Below are 17,631 nucleotides of genomic sequence, written 5' to 3'. Positions count from 1 at the left end.
AATCACAGAATGGACTGGGTTGGAAAAGCCCTCAGAGATCATCCAGTCCAACCCTTGGTCCAACTCCAGCCCATTGACTAGATCATGGCACTAAGTGCCATGGCCAATCTCAGTTTAAACACCTCCAGGGCCGGTGAGTCCAGCACCTCCCTGGGCAGCCATTCCAATCCTGACCACTCTCTCTGCACAGAATTGCTTTCTCATCTCCAGCCTCAATTTCCCCTGGCAGAGTTGAAGCCCATGGCCCCTTGTCCTATTGCTGATGCCTGGGAGAAGAGCCCAATCCCCCCCTGGCTAGAACTGCCCTTCAGGTAGTTCTAGAGAGTGCTGAGCTCAGCTCTGAGCCTCCTCTTCTCCAGACTAAACAAGCCCAGCTCCCTCAGCCTCTCCCCATAGGGCTTGTGTTCCAGTCCCTCAAGTTTCCTCACACGGGAGATGCTCCACTCCCTGCAGCATCTTGGTGGCTGCGCTGGACTCTCTCCAGCAGTTCCCTGTCCTGCTGGAACTGAGGGGCCACAACTGGACACAAGATTCCAGGTGTGGTCTCCCCAGGGCAGAGCAGAGGGGCAGGAGAACCTCTCTGACCATATTGATCCCCATGAATGAGTCACCCCTCGGCCTCCTCTCCTCCGAGCTCCAGAGCCTCGGGCCTCCTCCCCGATCCCCGCGGCCCGTCCCTGCCCAGCCGCTCCTCACCAGTACGCGGTGACGCGGCAGCGGGCACAGCGCACTCGGGCCGCGGCCCCGCACAGCTCGCACCGCCCGGGCCCCTCCAGCGCGACCCCGTTGCCAAGGCGACACTTCCGCCGAGGAGACTCCGCCCCCCGTTGCCAAGGCGACACTTCCGCCGAGGAGACGCGGCGACGGTTGGGCGTGCTTGGCCGCGCGCTTCCGCCGGAAGCGGGAGCGGCGGGCATGGCGGAGGCCGGCGGGGCGGAGGAGGCGGCGGAGCGGCGTGTGCGGGCCTGGGCGGCGGGGCAGGCGGCGCGCGGGCGGCGCGTGGCGCTGGTGACGTCGGGCGGGACGCAGGTGCCGCTGGAGACGCGCGCCGTGCGCTTCCTGGAGAACTTCAGCAGCGGGCGGCGCGGCGCCGCCTCGGCGGAGCGGCTGGTGGCCGCGGGGTACGCGGTCTGCTTCCTGCACCGCGCCCGCTCCGCCTTCCCCTGGGCCAGGGCCCTCCCGCCGCACGGGCCCGCCCTGCTCGACGCCCTCCGCCTCACCCCCGGGCCGCCCCCCGGCGTGGCCGCCGACCCCGCCGCTCTGCCCGCGCTGCTGCCCGCTCTCCGCGAATACCGGCGGGCTACCGAGGAGGGGACGCTGCTGGCCATCGAGTTCACCGCGCTGGAGGAGTACCTGGCGCTGCTGCGGGCCGCCGCCCGCGCCCTGGCGCCCCTCGGTACGGGGACACCCAGTGTGAGGGAACAAAGTGGCCCCGGGGACCGTCAGGTTCTGCCGTGGCGGGACAAGGTGGCACCGGGGACCTGATGTGGGGGGACAGCGGGAGCCCGGGAGTGAGGAGAAAGGGGTGGCCCTGGGGGTGGGTCCGTATTGTGAGGGAGATGGGGTGACCCCTCTGGGGAGCCGGGGAGGGGGGACCCGGGGAGCAGAGGAAACGGCCTCAAGTTGCGCCAGGGGAGGTTGAGGTTGGATGTGGGAACAATTTCTTGCCCAAAGGGCTGTGGGGCATTGGAACAGGCTGCCCAGGGCAGTGCTGGAGTCACCATCCCTGGAGGGTTGGACAGACGGACATGAGGTTCTCAGGACATGGGGCAGGGACAGGGGTGGGGAATGGTTGGACTTGATCACCTTTTCCAACCAAAATGATTCTGTGATTGTATGACTGTGGGATTCTGGCATGAGGGGCCCAGCTGTGTGGGGACAAGGGGACCCATGGGGCCTCTGGTGCCCTGGAATTAGGGGCTGGGTCATCCCTGGGGGCTTGGGGATAGGGGGTGAGGTGGCTGCGGTGGGTGACAATGTGTCTGAGGGCACTCAAGGTGTGGGGTCGGCGCTGCCCCACTCGGGACAGTGTCAGTGGGTCTCTGAGGGGGTCCTGGGCTCCCTTAGTTGGTGTGGGGGGTGTTGGTGGCTCAACCAGTCCCCGGGGTGAGGGGGCTGCTGTTGGGACGGGCGGCAGCGCCGGGTGACCGCGCTTGTGTCTCTCACAGGCTCCAGCGTCATGTTTTACCTGGCGGCCGCCGTGTCCGATTTCTACATCCCCGCCTCGGAGATGCCCGAGCACAAGATCCAGTCCTCGGAGGGGCCCCTGCAGGTGAGGGACCCCCGGGCACGTCCCCTCTGTCCCCCCGTCCTCCTCCCCAGCATCTGCCTGTCCCAGCGTCCCACTCACCGCTGCCAATAAGACTTGGGAATGGTTGCAAAGCAATGGCTCGTTGGCCAAAAAAAAAGTGTGTTTTCAGTGAAAATGAGGAGGGCGAATTTCCATGTGAGCAGAATCCCATGGAAACATCCCTTTAAAGCTGTAAACGCTCATAAGGCAGAGATGAGCAGCTGCTGGGTCTCAGAGGACAAAATTACAATTCTTAGAATCATAGAGTTGTTTTGGTTGGGAGAGACCCTTAAGATAAGCCAGTCCAACCATTAAAGGCACTTGTGGTGCCTTCGTTGTGCTTAACAGCCCAAGGGTTTAACATGTGTCTCTGGTGCCCAGGCCCCTTTCAGCTCTGGGAGCAGGTGGATCTAGAGCTCTGTATATAACAGATCCCAAATTCGTTTAGTTTAATTAGCTTTTAACAAGTTGCAAGGCCTAATTCTTTATCCTTAGTGTAGAAAACATGAGACCGGACCCGATTCTCAGTGATGGACCCAGAGGTCAGGAAGCTGGAGAACGTTTTTCCCCGTGTTTTGGCATATTTGTGCCATAAATTGTTGCTAGGAAGGAGGGTTGAGATTCGATAAGCTACCTGCATTTTGGAGAGCTGAAAACTCAGACTTCTGCCATTATAAATCTCTTTTTTAAATCTTCCTCTCCTTGTATTTACATTCCCAGAGTGGGTTTTAGCTCTTAAATAACAAAATGTTTATGCAATTACTGTGAGCCTTTGTCATCGCTTAAGAACACGCTGCTGCTTTTTAATACCAGGCTGATAATTAAATCTAACAGTGCATGCCAGTGACATTTTAACCTTGTTTGGTGAGATCTGACCAAACACTGCCTTGGAAAGCGGCCCAGTGTAAATATAATGTGAAGTGAAGCCGGAACTTCCCTGGCGCCGCCCCCATCTCTCATTAAAATACGTCATAAATGTTTTCACTGACGCTTTTCTCTGCCGTCTTTCCCCACTGTAGATCACGATGAAGATGGTGCCAAAAATGTTGTCTCCTCTCGTCAAAGAATGGGCCCCGGAGGCGTTTGTGATTTCCTTTAAACTGGAGACGGATCCTTTGATCTTAATTCAGAAATCCCGGCAGGCTCTGGAGAAATATCGTCACCAGGTGGTGGTAGCGAATATCCTGGAGTCGCGGAGAACCTCGGTTACTATCGTAACCAAAGACTCGCAGACCCCGTTAGCGCTTTTGGAGGAGGAAATAGCGCAGGGCATGGAAATAGAGGAAAAAATAGTGAGTTACCTTCAGGGCCAACATACCGCGTTCATAGAGAAGAAAGTCTGAGGGAGCGGCTCGGAATGAACCGGGTGAGATTGTGCTAGAGAGGGAGCGGAACCGGAGCGATTCTGTCACAGGTGAATAAATGAATCCGCAGCGAGACGCTGTGGGAACGGCTGCCGTCCAAATCCGTGTCAGCTTGGTGATGGTTACTGTTGATTGCTTTGAAAAAATACCCTGAAATCAAACCATTCCAAAGGATGATATTTGTGTCTAGAGGAGGAAATGATATATTGATTTATTTCTGGGAGAGCTGGGTGGTGGAGAAATGATATATATGCATATATAAAAAAGATTTTCCTGAATCTGCCTCTTCAAAGTTCCTTTTTGAAATGTCGGCTGGAACGAGCGGTGCTTTGCAGAAAATAAGGTTTTGTGACTGGAGTGACCGAGCTGGTATTGAAAGCGGATGGTGAAACAAACGCGGCAGAGGATGAAGGAGAACGAGGTGGTGACAACTTCGGAGAGAACATCCATTGAGACCTGAAGCAAGAAGCAAAGCGTGCGATTCTGTGGTAAAGAAAGCTCCGCTGCGGCTTTACCGCTGACCATTGTGTCTCTGTTTACATGGTTTTCTTTGCAATCGGTTGACTGAAGTCTAAAGAAAGACAGTGACGCACAAGAACGCAGTTCTCGCACTTCTAAAGCCTCTCTGGAGGTGACATCGTGCTCTGCTTGAAACCACCGAGCGCTGGAGAAGGCAGCAGTGGTTTCGTAATGACACCGATTGCCTGAACATCAGGTGTGCTCATAAAACGAGGAAAAGAAACCCAGAAAAGCAGGAGAAAGAGGGTGAGGATGGGTTTAGTGGGTCAGGAAGAGCACTGAGGGGTCGTCAGGGTGTGCGGGGAGGATGCGTTTCGTGATGGGAGAAATGGTCGGGATGAGTCGGGAGGGCTGAGATCCAGACGGTAACTGAATCAGGAGAAAAATGAACAATTTCTACATGGGTGGAGGGAGAAGCGGAGCGGTGAGCGTCCACATGGTGGGCAGCGGCCCTGGGGAGCGCGGCTGGGGAAGGAGAGGGTGGTGGGATGTCCCGCGCGCGGTCCCTGCACTCCAAGAGCTGCGTCTCTTCATCTCCCAGTATGGGATCAACGGCAACGTTGGCTTCCCATTGGCTTTGCTTTGGGTCTTGCACTTCCAAGCAAGGATGAGAATATTAAAAACTTGTGTAAATTGAATGTGTCCGTGCAGGAGCGTTAGGACAAGGGTGGGAGAAGTGTCGTCTTTGGCACGTTCTGGCCTTTCTGTGACAGGTCATTCTGAAGGAGAGAAATAATCTCAACGTTTTGAAGAGAAAACTTGGGCACCTTCTGTCTGGGGGTCACATGGGCACAGCCTGGGCTGTCCTGCGTCGTGTCCCCAGGCTGGGGAACCTTCCAAAGCTCAGACTAAGCCGCAGCCACCCTGGTCCCATGTGGGCGATGGTCCCGTGGTCAGCGGAACGTTGAACCGGGGCCTGGAGAGCTCCTGTCCCACCACCGCCTGACACCGGCCCTTCTTTTCCGGGGACGGTTGTGGTACTGTAAGTAGGAAGCAGCTCTTGAAGGTCCAGGACCATCCGTATGTTGAGTTTGGAGACACTCTGCTCAGTGAAGGTCCCTGCTGGGCGCTGCAGCGTCGCTCTGCTCTGGGGCTGTTTCTTTCTCTACTACAGACTCACAGACCAGTTTGGGTTGAAGGGACCGTCCCAGCTCCCCAGTGCCCCCCCTGCCATGACAGGGACATCTTCACCAGCTCAGGGTGCTCAGAGCCCCGTCCAGCCTGGCCTGGGATGTCTCCAGGGATGGTTCAGCCACCACCTCTGGGTACCCGGGCCAGGCTCGCAGCCTCTTGCACAGTGCTGATGGCTCTGCAGGACAAACCCACTTGACCTTGCAGTTTCTCCATCTTGACTTCGGGTACTTTCTTGTCTGTCTCGGGGAACCGCTTCATCTGCAGCAGCTTTGCTCAGGCTGTGGAGGAAAACCAGAAAAACCTTCAGCCACTTTTGCTTGGTTTTTGGTGCGGGCGGGAGCGTTTCAGTAGATGTTTTGCTGAAGCGCTGACCTAAAGGACATTCGGGTGAGGACTAAGCCCAAAATGCCACCGGTTTTATTGCCCGGACCGGGACATTTCTGCTTCCCGGTCACCTGCGGCAGGGGGCACAATCAATGCGGCCATAGCGCCTCTGCCGAGCGGGGGCGTGGCCCGAGCGGGGGCGTGGCTTAAGCATGGAGGGGCGTGGCTTATGGGCGTGGCCTGCGTGCCGAGGGACCGGGGGCTCGCGCCCCCGTTGCCATGGCGCCGGGGGTGGGGCCAGCCGCGCGCCTCATGGAGGCGGCCGCCGCCGTCGTGGTGGGTGCCCGGGCATGGCGGGGGGCGGGGGGGCGGTTCGGCGGGTCCCGGTCGCTCACGGCTCCTCTCGGTTGCTCCCGCAGGCGGAGCCCCCGGTGCCACCAGAGACCGTCCGGCGCTGGCTGCGGGCCGAGGGCGCCGACCCCGCCGCCCCGGCCGAGGAGCAGCTGGGCCTGGCCTGGCGGCTGCTGCGCCGCGCGGAGACCCGGCTGGGAGCGCTGGAGCGGCGGCGGGCGGAGGAGATGAGAGACGTGAGCGCGGGAGAGCGGGCGGGGACAGCCCCGCGGGTCTGAACCCCGGCGTGCCCGTTCCCCCCACTTGGTGCAGCTGTAGGTTCGTGGGTGCTCACCGGGAAAAGCTGCTTTGCCCCCCCAGAACTCCTGGGGGTTCAGCTGGAGAACAGGAGCTGAGGGGAGACCTTCTGATCTCTGAACTGCCTGAAAGGAGCTTGGAGCCAGGGGGGTCGGGCTCTGCTCCCCAGGAACAAGCGCCAGGAGCAGAGGAAACGGCCTCAAGTTGCGCCAGGGGAGGTTGAGGTTGGATGTGGGGAACAATTTGTTCCCCAAAGGGCTGTGGGGCATTGGAACAGGCTGCCCAGGGCAGTGCTGGAGTCACCATCCCTGGAGGGCTGGACAGACGGACATGAGGTTCTCAGGACATGGGGCAGGGACAGGGCTGGGTTGTGGTTGAACTCTTGGGAGTCTCTTCCAACCAAAATGATCCTATGAACTCCTGGGTACAGCCCGGTTCTTCACACTGGGGCACCCAAAAGCACCCGGTGAACCCAGCACCTCCCACAGAGCAGGTGCTGAGAGTCCCCCCCATCCCGTCCCACTTTCCAGACCCTTCAGTCAAGTGTTTAACATCCCCAGGTGTTACAAAGAGATGAAGAAGTGGTGTCCTACAAATGTTGGACGTTTATCCTGTAAATATCAGAGGACTGAGAGCTATTCGCACTAACAACTCGCAGGCAGTAAACACACTTGCTTATAACAATATTCTCTTTATTTCCAGGTGGAAAGCTATGTGGGCCACGTCCGTCGCCTGACGGAGGAACGCGACGCTCTGACCACCGAATATGAAAAGGAAAACGAGCGGCTGAGGCTGGAGCTGGCGCGGCTGCGGCTGCAGCAGGGTAAATCCTGTCCCCAAACACGGGCTGGGGACACATGGTCATGGGCAGGCGCTCCCTGCGCCGCTGCCTAAAGCCGCTTTGGGACCAGCAGCGAGTTCTGCCGAGCGGTGTGCGTGCTGTGTTGTTTGGGAGACCAGCAGGAGTGTTAATGCAATCCTAGAGCTGATTTGTAATTGATGTAGAGGTTCTTGTCTGATTTTACTGCCTTTATTCACCAAATCGGGCTGTTTCTCACTCGGTTGTTGCACTAAGCGTCTTCCAGAGGCTGTTTGAAGAACAGAATTGATGGTGCTGTTTGTTTTCCGACTCTAAACAGTCTGGCAGTGACTCCTCGGGTGACTGAGTGTCATTCCCACTGAGCTCGGTGAATTTGCCGTCGCTTTTGGTTCAGACAAAGCCCACGTTTTTTAACACAGCTTTAAGGACGGTGGCAGCTTGGCAATGGTGATTCAAAACCTATCCTGTGCGCTTATTGTGCTACAGCCATTCTGTTTAAAAGAAATACTTCACTTATATTTCACTTCCAATTATTTCCTTTCTTCTCAAACCCTGGAATCACTTCTAGAAAGGGCAAATATATTTTGCTGAGTTTTGTTCTTGATTTTCTTCAGTATCTCTTGGGCTTTGAGTACTGCAAGTAGCACATTGTTATCATTAACTCCTCCTTTTGTGGTATTATCCAGGGCCTAAGGTAGAACTGCGGGTGGCAGCACAGCTCGGACACTTTCTTCATCAAACACACTTTATTTGGCGCAGTGTTGGGAAATTAATTGCAGTTTTGAGTTCGGTTTTTGCCAGGGAGCAAATCTGCCGGAGACACTTTTCAGAGCTGCTTGTGTTTACGCACTGCCTGAAAATCTCATTCCTCTGGGTACATAGAGCCATCGTTTAGTGTTGAAAATGCCCGTACGTGGGGTTTAAACGGCCCACGAGTCGCCAGGAACGTGACTGTGGCGGCAAATTGTATTCGTGGTTCTTCTCTCCTCTTCCCCACGAGGTGGCAGGCGAATGACAAAAGTGTCCCGAACGCTGGGTTTGCATTTATTTCCTCATTGCTCTGCTCCTTTGGATTTTTCCCCTTTTTTTGAAGGGTCCTTGTGGCCGCTGAGCAATGACTAACACTGGAATGGAATCAGAGACCCGTGTCCATTACCCTGGCGGGTTCTGTGGTTCTGGGGTGTTTCTGTGCAGCTCCTGGAGGAGTTTCTTTGGGGATTTCACTGCCGGCTGTTGGTTTTTAAGCCTTGTTCTTGCCTTGCTGATGGCATGAGCTGCGGTCCTGTGATACATGTCGGTAATTCAGTGATGTGGGCAGTGGATGGAGCTCTGCCTTGTGCCGGGCTGCCCTCAGCAGCGAGGGATGCCAGCCAACCCCCTGGGCAGCCTGGGCCAGGCTCTGCCACCCTCACCGGGAACAAGTTTCTTCTCATATTTCAGTGGAACCTCCTGTGTTCCAGTTTGCACCCATTGCCCCTTGTCCTGTCACTGGTTGTCACCGAGCAGAGCCTGGCTCCATCCTCCTGACACTCCCCCTTTCCATATTGACCCCCATGAATGAGTCCCCCCTCAGTCTCCTCTTGTCCAGCTCCAGAGCCCCAGCTCCCTCAGCCTTTCCTCACACGGGAGATGCTCCACTCCCTGCAGCATCTTGGTGGCTGCGCTGGACTCTCTCCAGCAGTTCCCTGTCCTGCTGGAACTGAGGGGCCACAACTGGACACAAGATTCCAGGTGTGGTCTCCCCAGGGCAGAGCAGAGGGGCAGGAGAACAAGGGAATGACCCCCAAGCTGCCTCAAAATGGCGGCACCAGAACCACCTCAGGGCTCAAAATGGGGCCAAAGGGCTCAACATGGTGACCTCAGGGGAACCAATTTTGTTTTTTTTGGCCTCGATGCAAGACTTTGCACTTGCCCTTGTTCTATTTCATTAAATTTTTCCCTGCCCAGCTCTCCAGCCTGTCCAGGTCTCTGATGGCAGCACAGCTTCCAGTGTCACCACTCCTCCCAGCTTGGTGTCAGCAGCAAATGTCGAGTTCGGATGGGAAAGGGCAGCGAGTTCAAGGCACAGGGGAGAGCCCTGAGCTGTGGAGGGCGCAGGATCTGTCCTGGTCTTCTTGTGGTGATGGTTTGGAGTCCCAGATTTGGGCAGCTGTGAAATTGGGAAGGGAAAGGCTTGGGTCACACAGGAGATCCCTTGGGTCACACAGGAGATCCCTTGGGTGACGCAGGAGATCCCTTGGCTGGGCTCTCAGGGCTGAGCACATTCCCTCTTCCAAAAGCAGCCAAACAAACCAGGAGCTCTGCTTGTTGTGAGGCCCCTTGGAGCAATTCCATCTGCTAAAAGCTGCTTCTGATGATAAAAAGCACGTTTTCTCCTGACACTTTCACTCCTCGCCTGCAACGAGCTCGCAGGCAGCGGCCGCCGCTGGGTTCACGTTGGGTGACTGATCTGAGCTTCACCTCATTTGGTTCCTCTGCCCCCAGTGCCATTTTTCCGTCCCTCGGGGCGGTTCACGGTCCGTTCCCGACGGTTCTCGTCCACCGCGCCGCCGTGTGTTGGAGGGCAGGTCGATAACGTGATCGCCGCGTTGCCAAAAGCCTTTCTGAACCACAAATGTGACGGCAGTGAAACACAGCACTGCTGTGGGCTGGCCTCGCTGTGCTTAAAAAGTGACACAAAAAGAATAAATAGTTGTAGGCTGATCTTTGCTTAAATGTGCCCCGCATGGCTGAGCGGTTGCAGCTTCTTGGTGGGTGAGGATACCAGTGAAATGCTTATTTCTATTTATTCCTGGGGTAAAACACCTTTGCAAATATAAAACTCGCTTCCAAAGAAGCAGAGGTGGTGCAGGAGATGGGTGGTTGTGGGAGCACATTGGGGCAGTGGAATAACGTCGAACGCACGAGGTGTTTGCTCTTCTCAAACAGGACGTGTTGGATGTGGTGGGGAAGACATTTGAGATACTCGTTAAGAAATTAGTGAACTTTTACAGGCAGGTGATCTGTGCTCTGGGACAGAATCCCAGAGTGTCAGGGGTTGAAGGGCCCTGGAAAGCTCATCCAGGTCAATCCCCCCATGGAGCAGGAACACCCAGATGAGGTTACACAGGAAGGTGTCCAGGCGGGTTGGAATGTCTGCACAGAAGGAGACTCCACAACCCCCCTGGGCAGCCTGGGCCAGGCTCTGCCACCCTCAGCGGGAACAAGTTTCTTCTCACATTTAAGTGGAACCTCCTGTGTTCCAGTTTGCACCCATTGCCCCTTGTCCTGTCACTGGTTGTCACCCAGGAGAGCCTGGCTCCATCCTCCTGACACTCCCCCTTTCCATCTTGATCCCCAGGAATGAGTCCCCCTCAGTGTCCTCTTGTCCAGCTCCAGAGCCCCAGCTCCCTCAGCCTTTCCTCACACGGGAGATGCTCCACTCCCTGCAGCATCTTGGTGGCTGCGCTGGACTCTCTCCAGCAGTTCCCTGTCCTGCTGGAGCTGAGGGGCCACAGCTGGACACAGTATTCCAGGTGTGGTCACATTCCCGTCATCCTCCCAAATATTTCTTCCTCATCAACCTGTGGAAAATTTCTATGTCCTGTTAACGTTGTTTAATATCGCGTCGCGGTTGGGAGTACGGGAATTATTTGCAGGAGAAACTGTTGGTGTCGGAGCCACCACGTGAGATCAGAGCCTTGGTCCAAACGGGACCGGTTGTTCCGTTTCTGGCCATAAAGCAGAGTAGTTTTCAGCTTATTTTAATTGAGATTGGGCAAAACTGGGGGGAATCTGCAAGGCAACTTGATGGCAAGGAGGGTTTTCGGTTGAGCGTGAGCCGTGGGCTCTTCATAATGCACAGCGAGCAAGGGGCGGCTATTTTTAAACCACAGAACACTATATTTCGCTTCATCTTCACGCAGGAAAGCTGCGAATCAGCCGCGCTTGACCTCTGCATCGAACACGCGGTAATTTGTGACCGCGGGGAAGGCGAAGGGGAAACCGCGGGGTGTTTTCCATGCGCAGCTGCCTGCGAAACGCAGAGTGGAAACATGCGATCGATCGGAGCCCTGGGCCGCGGTTGCGCTGGGTCCCCTGCGAAAGCCGCTGTGTGGAAACGCGGAGCAGACCCGTCCGGAGCTCCGTGTGTGTCCCGAGTGACAGTAAGGGCAATATTTGCCCTGCTGACCCTCACATGTCCCTCTCTTGCACCCCAAGCAGTGAGGAGGGTGAATGTCCCTCCTTGCTCCACACAGACCCCACAACTCCCCCCGATCCTCATCCTGCAGCACTTGGCAGCCTCTGTCATCTCAGTTCGGGCTGGAAATTTGGAGCAGGATTGGTTGGTTTTCTTTTTAATATGAGATATATAGGGAGCTTTGAAAGCCCTTCCTTAGTTTCTAGTGCAGGCGTTGCTGTCCTGACCAAAATTTCCTCATTTTCTCCTGGAAGTTTATTAATTTCCAGCCATGCAAACGAGAGGCTCTTTTTAACAACGGTTTGTTGCACAAACACATCACTGCTCAGCTATAAACCAAACATCGTTCTCATCTCTCTGCCTTGCAGGCCATTGAACCTTGAAGTTTCTCCTAGTACAGAGTCTGGTTATAATTTTGGGATATAAGGGTGGAGAATTGACAGTTTAATTCTTAAAGGGTTGTTTTGCTCCTTTAGTGGTCTAAGGCTTTCCAAAGCAAATGTTTATGTGACTACCTGTTTGGTTTCTCTCAATTCCTGTTGTTTAATTTCCACCACGTTGTATTAAGGGGTAAAAGGGGCTGGGGATAACCAGGTGGGTGAGAGGGGAGAGGAAAATGGTTGTAATGGCTCCTCCACTTAAAGCAAGGCAGGAAAATTCAATCTGGGTGCAGCAGAGCCCATCGCTTGCTTGGCAGGTGGGTGGTGTGAGCAGAAATGTCATGAGAGGTCGGAAATATCAGGACAGTGGGAACAGGGCTGAGATAATCGATAAGAACGGGGTCGGGGGCACTGATGGGAAGCGGGAGAGGAGACCTGAGGAGCTGCCGGGCTCCGGGAGAAATGGGGGGAGCGTTTAGAGCAGCTGGGATCTGCAAATAGTCGCGTTTTGTCTGCTCCTCCGCTCACAGCGACCCTTGTCTTGCAGAAGCGCAGCTGGAGGAGATCGAGGAGATGCTGGAGCAGGAAGGCTTGTCCGAAATCGCTCGCAGCAATGCCAGCGAACAGATCGCGTATTTGCTGGTGGAGAGGACGGCGCTGCTGGAGAAGCTGGAGGCGGCGGCCGAGCCGCCGGCCCCGCGCGGCCGCGCAGACGGGCTGTGTGCGGCACAGGTACCGCGGCTCCCGCCGCTCCGGCCGGCGCGCCGGGAAAAGGGCGGCTTTGAGGTGTTTGTTGAAGTAAAAGTGTTTCTCCTATCTGTGAGAACATTGTGGATCCTTAACGCTGAAGTTGGTTTCTTTATTAGCTCTCGCGCTTGTGTATTTACAGTTGATTTGCTCCCGCGTCTTGCGTAGGGGTGGCGAACAGGGTTAATGTTAACAGAGTGAGCGTTGAAGGGTTGGTGGTGTAGTTGGTGTGAGGGTCTTCATTGGGTAATAACGACTTTCTACTAATCGAGATTTCCCGATGATCCAGTATTTAATGTGAGATGACTGAGTTCTCCTGAAAATCCTTGATTTAAGAAGGAACCTTCGCTCTACTGAAGGTGCGGTTAGAACTCTTCCCTTGTCTCGTAGCGGCTGAGCCAGCGGCTGGATGTTCAGCAAACCTCTGAGCTGGGGAAAGAAATGTCACAGCGTGACCTGGCGATTGGCAGGTTCAGGATCATAGAATCATAGAATCATTTCAGTTGGAGGAGACCCTCAGGATCATCGAGTCCAGCCATAACCTAACCTAACTCAAGCACTAAACCATAATCTAAACGCCTTTTACACATCTCCGGGGTGACCATCTTGAATTTTTGCTCTTCGAGGCTGAGAACATTGACGAGTGGAGGAGCAGCAGCTGCTGCGTGTTGGAGGGACAGTTTGTGAGCAATGACCTTGGTTGGGAACATCTCTCTCTCACCAAGGCCACCCATTTCCACCTGCTCCTTGGTTTGGTGATTTCATGGAACCGGAGCCCGGGAGCTCCTGGTTCTTGTGGCCATTCCTCCTGCATTTCCATGCTCACCGCTACCCATAACTTCTGACAGCAACGGCTGTCGGATGTACAGGAGCATAACAACTGCCACACGGGGCCGGGTCTGGAGCCTGTTCAACCCTGTGGTGTTAGTGATACAGAGCGTTAAGGATTTTTTCATCTTTTTCCCAATCTCCTGCCACTTCAGAGGCTGTTTCTGCACCTCAAGGGAGAGCGATCGCTGCTGCCCGGGGACCCCGGGGTGAGCTGAGGGCGGAAGGTTCCAGGCTGCACGTTGGAGCTGGCCGGGGCACAAGCAGGTGGAAGATTTGCAGACAGACCACGTCCTTCCTGTCTTATCTTCCTTGAACTTTGCACTCTTAGGTTTCTAGTTTTTCATTCTGAGGAAACGGGCTGGGAGTTGAAAAGCTCCTTGGTAATTTTTTTGGGGAGGCTCGCCTTGGTTTTGCAGCATCCCAGAATGGCTGGGGTTGGAGAGGCTGAGGGAGCTGGGGCTCTGGAGCTGGACAAGAGGAGACTGAGGGGGGACTCATTCCTGGGGATCAAGATGGAAAGGGGGAGTGTCAGGAGGATGGAGCCAGGCTCTTCTGGTGACAACCAGTGACAGGAGAAGGGGCAATGGGTGCAAACTCAAACACAGGAGGTTCCACTGAAAGATGAGAAGAAACTTGTTTGGGGTGAGGGTGGCAGAGCCTGGCCCAGGCTGCCCAGGGGGTTGTGGAGTCTCCTTCTGTGCAGACATTCCAACCCGCCTGGACACCTTCTGTGTAACCTCATCTGGGTGTTCCTGCTCCATGGGGGGATTGACCTGGATGAGCTTTCCAGGTCCCTTCAACCCCTGACACTCTGGGATTCTGTGGAAGGGACCTCTGGGGATCATCCAGTGCAACCCAGAGTTTGGGCCATTTTGCACCATCTGACCAGAAGCCAAATGCAAACCCTCAGAAGACGGTGTCGTAGGAGGGCAAATATATCGTGATAATTCACGAGAAATGCTCCCCCTGCCTCCAGCAGCGCGTGGGCTCTGAGCTGACGTGCTGTCCATGTCTGGTGATCCTTGATTCATTTTTATCATCCATGAGTTTGGTTGCTTGTTAAACCTGTGCAGTTTTCATAATACCCTCAACATGTAGTGAGGACTTTGACAGTTCAGCTGCCAGCACGTGAAGTTCTTTTCTTTCAACCTACCATCTCCTGGTGTCCTTTGGCACTCTGCAGGTCTTGCATTAAGAGACAGTGAACAACTTTCTTTCTCTGCCTTTTTTGTGCCCCTTGGGATTTCCCAGCCTCGGGAGCATCCCTTTCTGGCTGGAGAGTCCCAGTCTGCCCACCTATTGTAGGGGTGGGTGTCCTTCAGGATTCATCCCTGGTACAATAACACCTTCAAATGTAAATATCCACTTTGGAGTCGAAGAATATGTTTGCAGTGAGGCAGAGGAACTGCCCTGATGTGTTATCACCCACTCTTGGACAGAGCACCCAACCTGGGACAGTGTCCAGCTCTGGGTCCTCAGCACAGGACACACATGGAGCTGCTGCAGAGGGGCCAGAGGAGCCCCAGGAATGACCCGAGGCTGGAACAGCTCTGCTGGGGACAGGGGAGAGAGTTGGGCTGTTCAGCTGGAGAAGAGAAGCTCCGGGGAGACCTTAGTGTGGCCTTTCCAGACTTAAAATGGGCTGAGAAGAAAGAGGGGACAGACTTTTGAGCAGGGCCTGTTGTGATAGGACAAGGGGTGATGGTTTTAAACTAAAGGAGGGAGATTCAGGCTGGACATGAAGAAGAAATTGTTGTCCCTGAGGGTGGTGAGAGCCTGGCCCAGGTTGGCCAGAGAGGTGGTGGCTGAACCATCCCTGGAGACATCCCAGGCCAGGCTGGACGGGGCTCTGAGCAACCTGAGCTGGTGAGGATGTCCCTGCTCATGGCAGGGGGGGCAATGGGGGAGCTGGGAAGGGCCCTTCAACACAAACCATTCTGTGATTCTATGTAAGTGCAGGTTACTCCCATAGATCCCTTCAGATGATTTCAACTTGCGCTTTTCCCCCCACCGAGGGAATGAGCATCCACCTCGTGTTGGAGATGAGCTGCCCAGCAGCGAGGAAAGCGAGTTACTGGAGCCAGGAGAGTGAGCGCACAAGGAGCACGACTGTGAATAGGGGTCAGGGCTCCTGCCTTCTCCTACTGCTCCTTTTCCTTTGTATTTCTTTCCTTTTCATTTCTTCCTGCTGAACTTCCCCCAGCTGCAAACCTCATGAGAAAGATCTCCAGCAGTTGTACGTCCCGGTTTCTTCTGTAACATACAGCGTTTGCACTGGCAGCTTCTCCTGGCGGTCCCGTCTCAGGACCGTTCTTTCTAATGATCCTGTAACGAACGTGTTGCTGTAACAACTGGTCTTGACTACTGGGTGAAAGACAAAGCCTTGGACATGCAGGTAATACAGGCCCTGTGTGAAGAACAATGTGAAGTTTACTTGAGTTCCTCCTGGTATGTGGTACCAGAGTCCCCTGGGAGACAGGGCTGTCAATACCTGTTGTTTTACCCGGTTTTCATGCAGCTTTTTACACTTATTAAAGCAAAATGTATTCTTGCATGATCGAAACGCTTTATAAACTCTCTGCTCCTCATTGCTAACCAAACACAATTTCTCTGCAGTTCTTATACTGGGCACTTTTTTCTGTGTTTTTAAAACCAGGTGCAAGATAGGCTGGAGATCTATTTTCCAGGAAACCAGCTTGTTCACAGCGGGCTTTCTTTTCTCCCCAGTGATGTCATTGCTGTCCCTGCTCATGAACTAGAAACCGTTGATTGAGCTCTCCATTGTTTGGGTAGCATCACACTTGTTTTCCGGAATCATTAGAGTCGCAGCAGTGTTACAGGTTAATGGGCTAATTGCTCTTGTTACTCTGCTTACTGGAACGTGGAGCTTTTCTTATTCTCAAATGACCTGTTACGTGCTTGTTTTACTCTTAGACTGGAGGTCCAGATACGTTCCTTTCTGTTACAGAAATGAATGCGGCTTTTAGCTGGGCTGCTCAAGCATAAGTGATGTTTTTGGATGTGTCCTCGCTAAAGCTGGGGTACAAACGTGCGTCTTTGTGAGGTCGTCTCCAATAGGTAGGTGGGGAAATGCGTTCTGGTAGAGGACACGGCACGTACCTGCACACTCAGGGTGCAAAATACTAATGGCAACCAACCCCCTGAGCGTTAGTGAATTATTTGATGTGTGCAGGGAGCAGGAATCTGGTAACTCAGCTCAAAGGAGAGGGAATTAACCAAGCATTACTCTGATAAAGTGAGTCAAGTGTGTTCAGCACCAATATGGATTTCTGGGGAAAGCTGAGCCCAGGGGTTATAAAAGAGAGACACTGAGGACACTGAGGATACGGGTGTCTAATATAGTGACCCCACAGAGTGTCCAGTGTGAGCTGAGACAACGGAGGGATTGTCACAGGGGTTCGGGGTAACTTGGTTGAAACGTTCTCTTCAAATATAAAGTGTGATTACAAAACCTCTTCTGATAAAGATGTGTTGAAACTGAAAATCCTACATGCTGGTGTGGAGGGATAGGTGACAGAATGACGGGATGGCTGGGCTGCAGGAGCTCTGCAGATCCCCAGCCCAGCCCTGCCAGCGCAGGGTCACAGAGCAGATCACACAGGTGGGCCCAGGGGGTTTGAATGTCTCAGAGAAGGAGACTCCACACCCGCTCTGGGCAGCCTGGGCCAGGCTCTGGCACCTCCCAGCAAACAAGTTTCTGCTCATGTCCAGATGGAGCCTCCTGTGTTTCAGTCTGTGCCCGTTGCCCCTCACCCTGGCGTTGGGCACCATGAACAGAGTCTGGTCCATCCTCTGACACCCACCCTGAGATATTGATCCATTGATCACATCCCTCTCAGCTTCTCTTCTCCAGCTCAACAGCCCCAGCTCTCTCAGTGTCTCCTCATCACAAAGATGCCCCAGACCCCTCAGCATCTTTGTAGCTCTGCTTTCTGCTGGTGTTGATTTAGTAAAATCTCTTTCTGTGCCAGGATGAGTTCGATCCCGTTCATCAGACATTAGAAGATGAACTCCAACAGCAGCCCGGATCCCTGCAGCTTCCTGCAGAGACAATGAGCAAGGTAACACATGTTACATTTTCACGCGGACGATGGCGCGCAGCTGAGATCTCAACCCACGGGCCTGTTCCTGAGCACACCGTCAGGCTTTTTATTGTTTGGAGCTGACGGGGTGCGAGTGAGCTCTGAACTTGAGGCTGTGCAACCACATCAGCCTGGTGCTACATGTGAGAGCGGGGTGAGCATCTCAGCAGCTTTGGGTCAGCGCTGGCCTGTCAGCACCACCTGCCCTTAATGATCTGTCAGAGAGAGAAATGGCTCCTTTTATATCAGCTGAAATGACCTTTCCGCAGAATCGCAGGTAGTGGGAGCAGA

General features: G+C 54.6%; 2 protein-coding genes across 2 annotated transcripts in view; both read left to right on the top strand.

Moving 5' to 3' along the window:
- The first annotated feature begins 874 nt into the window (after positions 1-874).
- Positions 875-3,932, top strand: PPCS (phosphopantothenoylcysteine synthetase). Its single transcript, XM_082070064.1, has 3 exons — positions 875-1,396; positions 2,169-2,272; positions 3,310-3,932. Exons 1-3 carry the CDS (start codon positions 916-918, stop codon positions 3,631-3,633), a joined length of 909 nt encoding a protein of 302 aa, XP_081926190.1. The 5' UTR covers positions 875-915; the 3' UTR covers positions 3,634-3,932.
- Positions 3,933-5,875: 1,943 nt separating this feature from the next.
- The window catches only part of CCDC30 (coiled-coil domain containing 30), a 40,561-nt gene continuing 28,805 nt past the window's right edge, over positions 5,876-17,631 (top strand). Inside the window, exons 1-5 of the mRNA XM_082069845.1 lie at positions 5,876-5,967; positions 6,051-6,218; positions 6,982-7,102; positions 12,207-12,508; positions 17,230-17,319. Of these exons, the coding sequence (XP_081925971.1) occupies positions 5,911-5,967; positions 6,051-6,218; positions 6,982-7,102; positions 12,207-12,508; positions 17,230-17,319 (738 nt within the window). The 5' untranslated portion in view covers positions 5,876-5,910. The remainder of the gene's footprint in view (positions 5,968-6,050; positions 6,219-6,981; positions 7,103-12,206; positions 12,509-17,229; positions 17,320-17,631) is intronic.

Source organism: Streptopelia decaocto, assembly GCF_964273445.1.
Source record: "Streptopelia decaocto genome assembly, chromosome: 20".
NCBI lineage: Eukaryota > Metazoa > Chordata > Aves > Columbiformes > Columbidae > Streptopelia > Streptopelia decaocto.
Note: the sequence above shows the minus strand (reverse complement) of the source record. Positions and strands in the feature narration are given on the sequence as shown.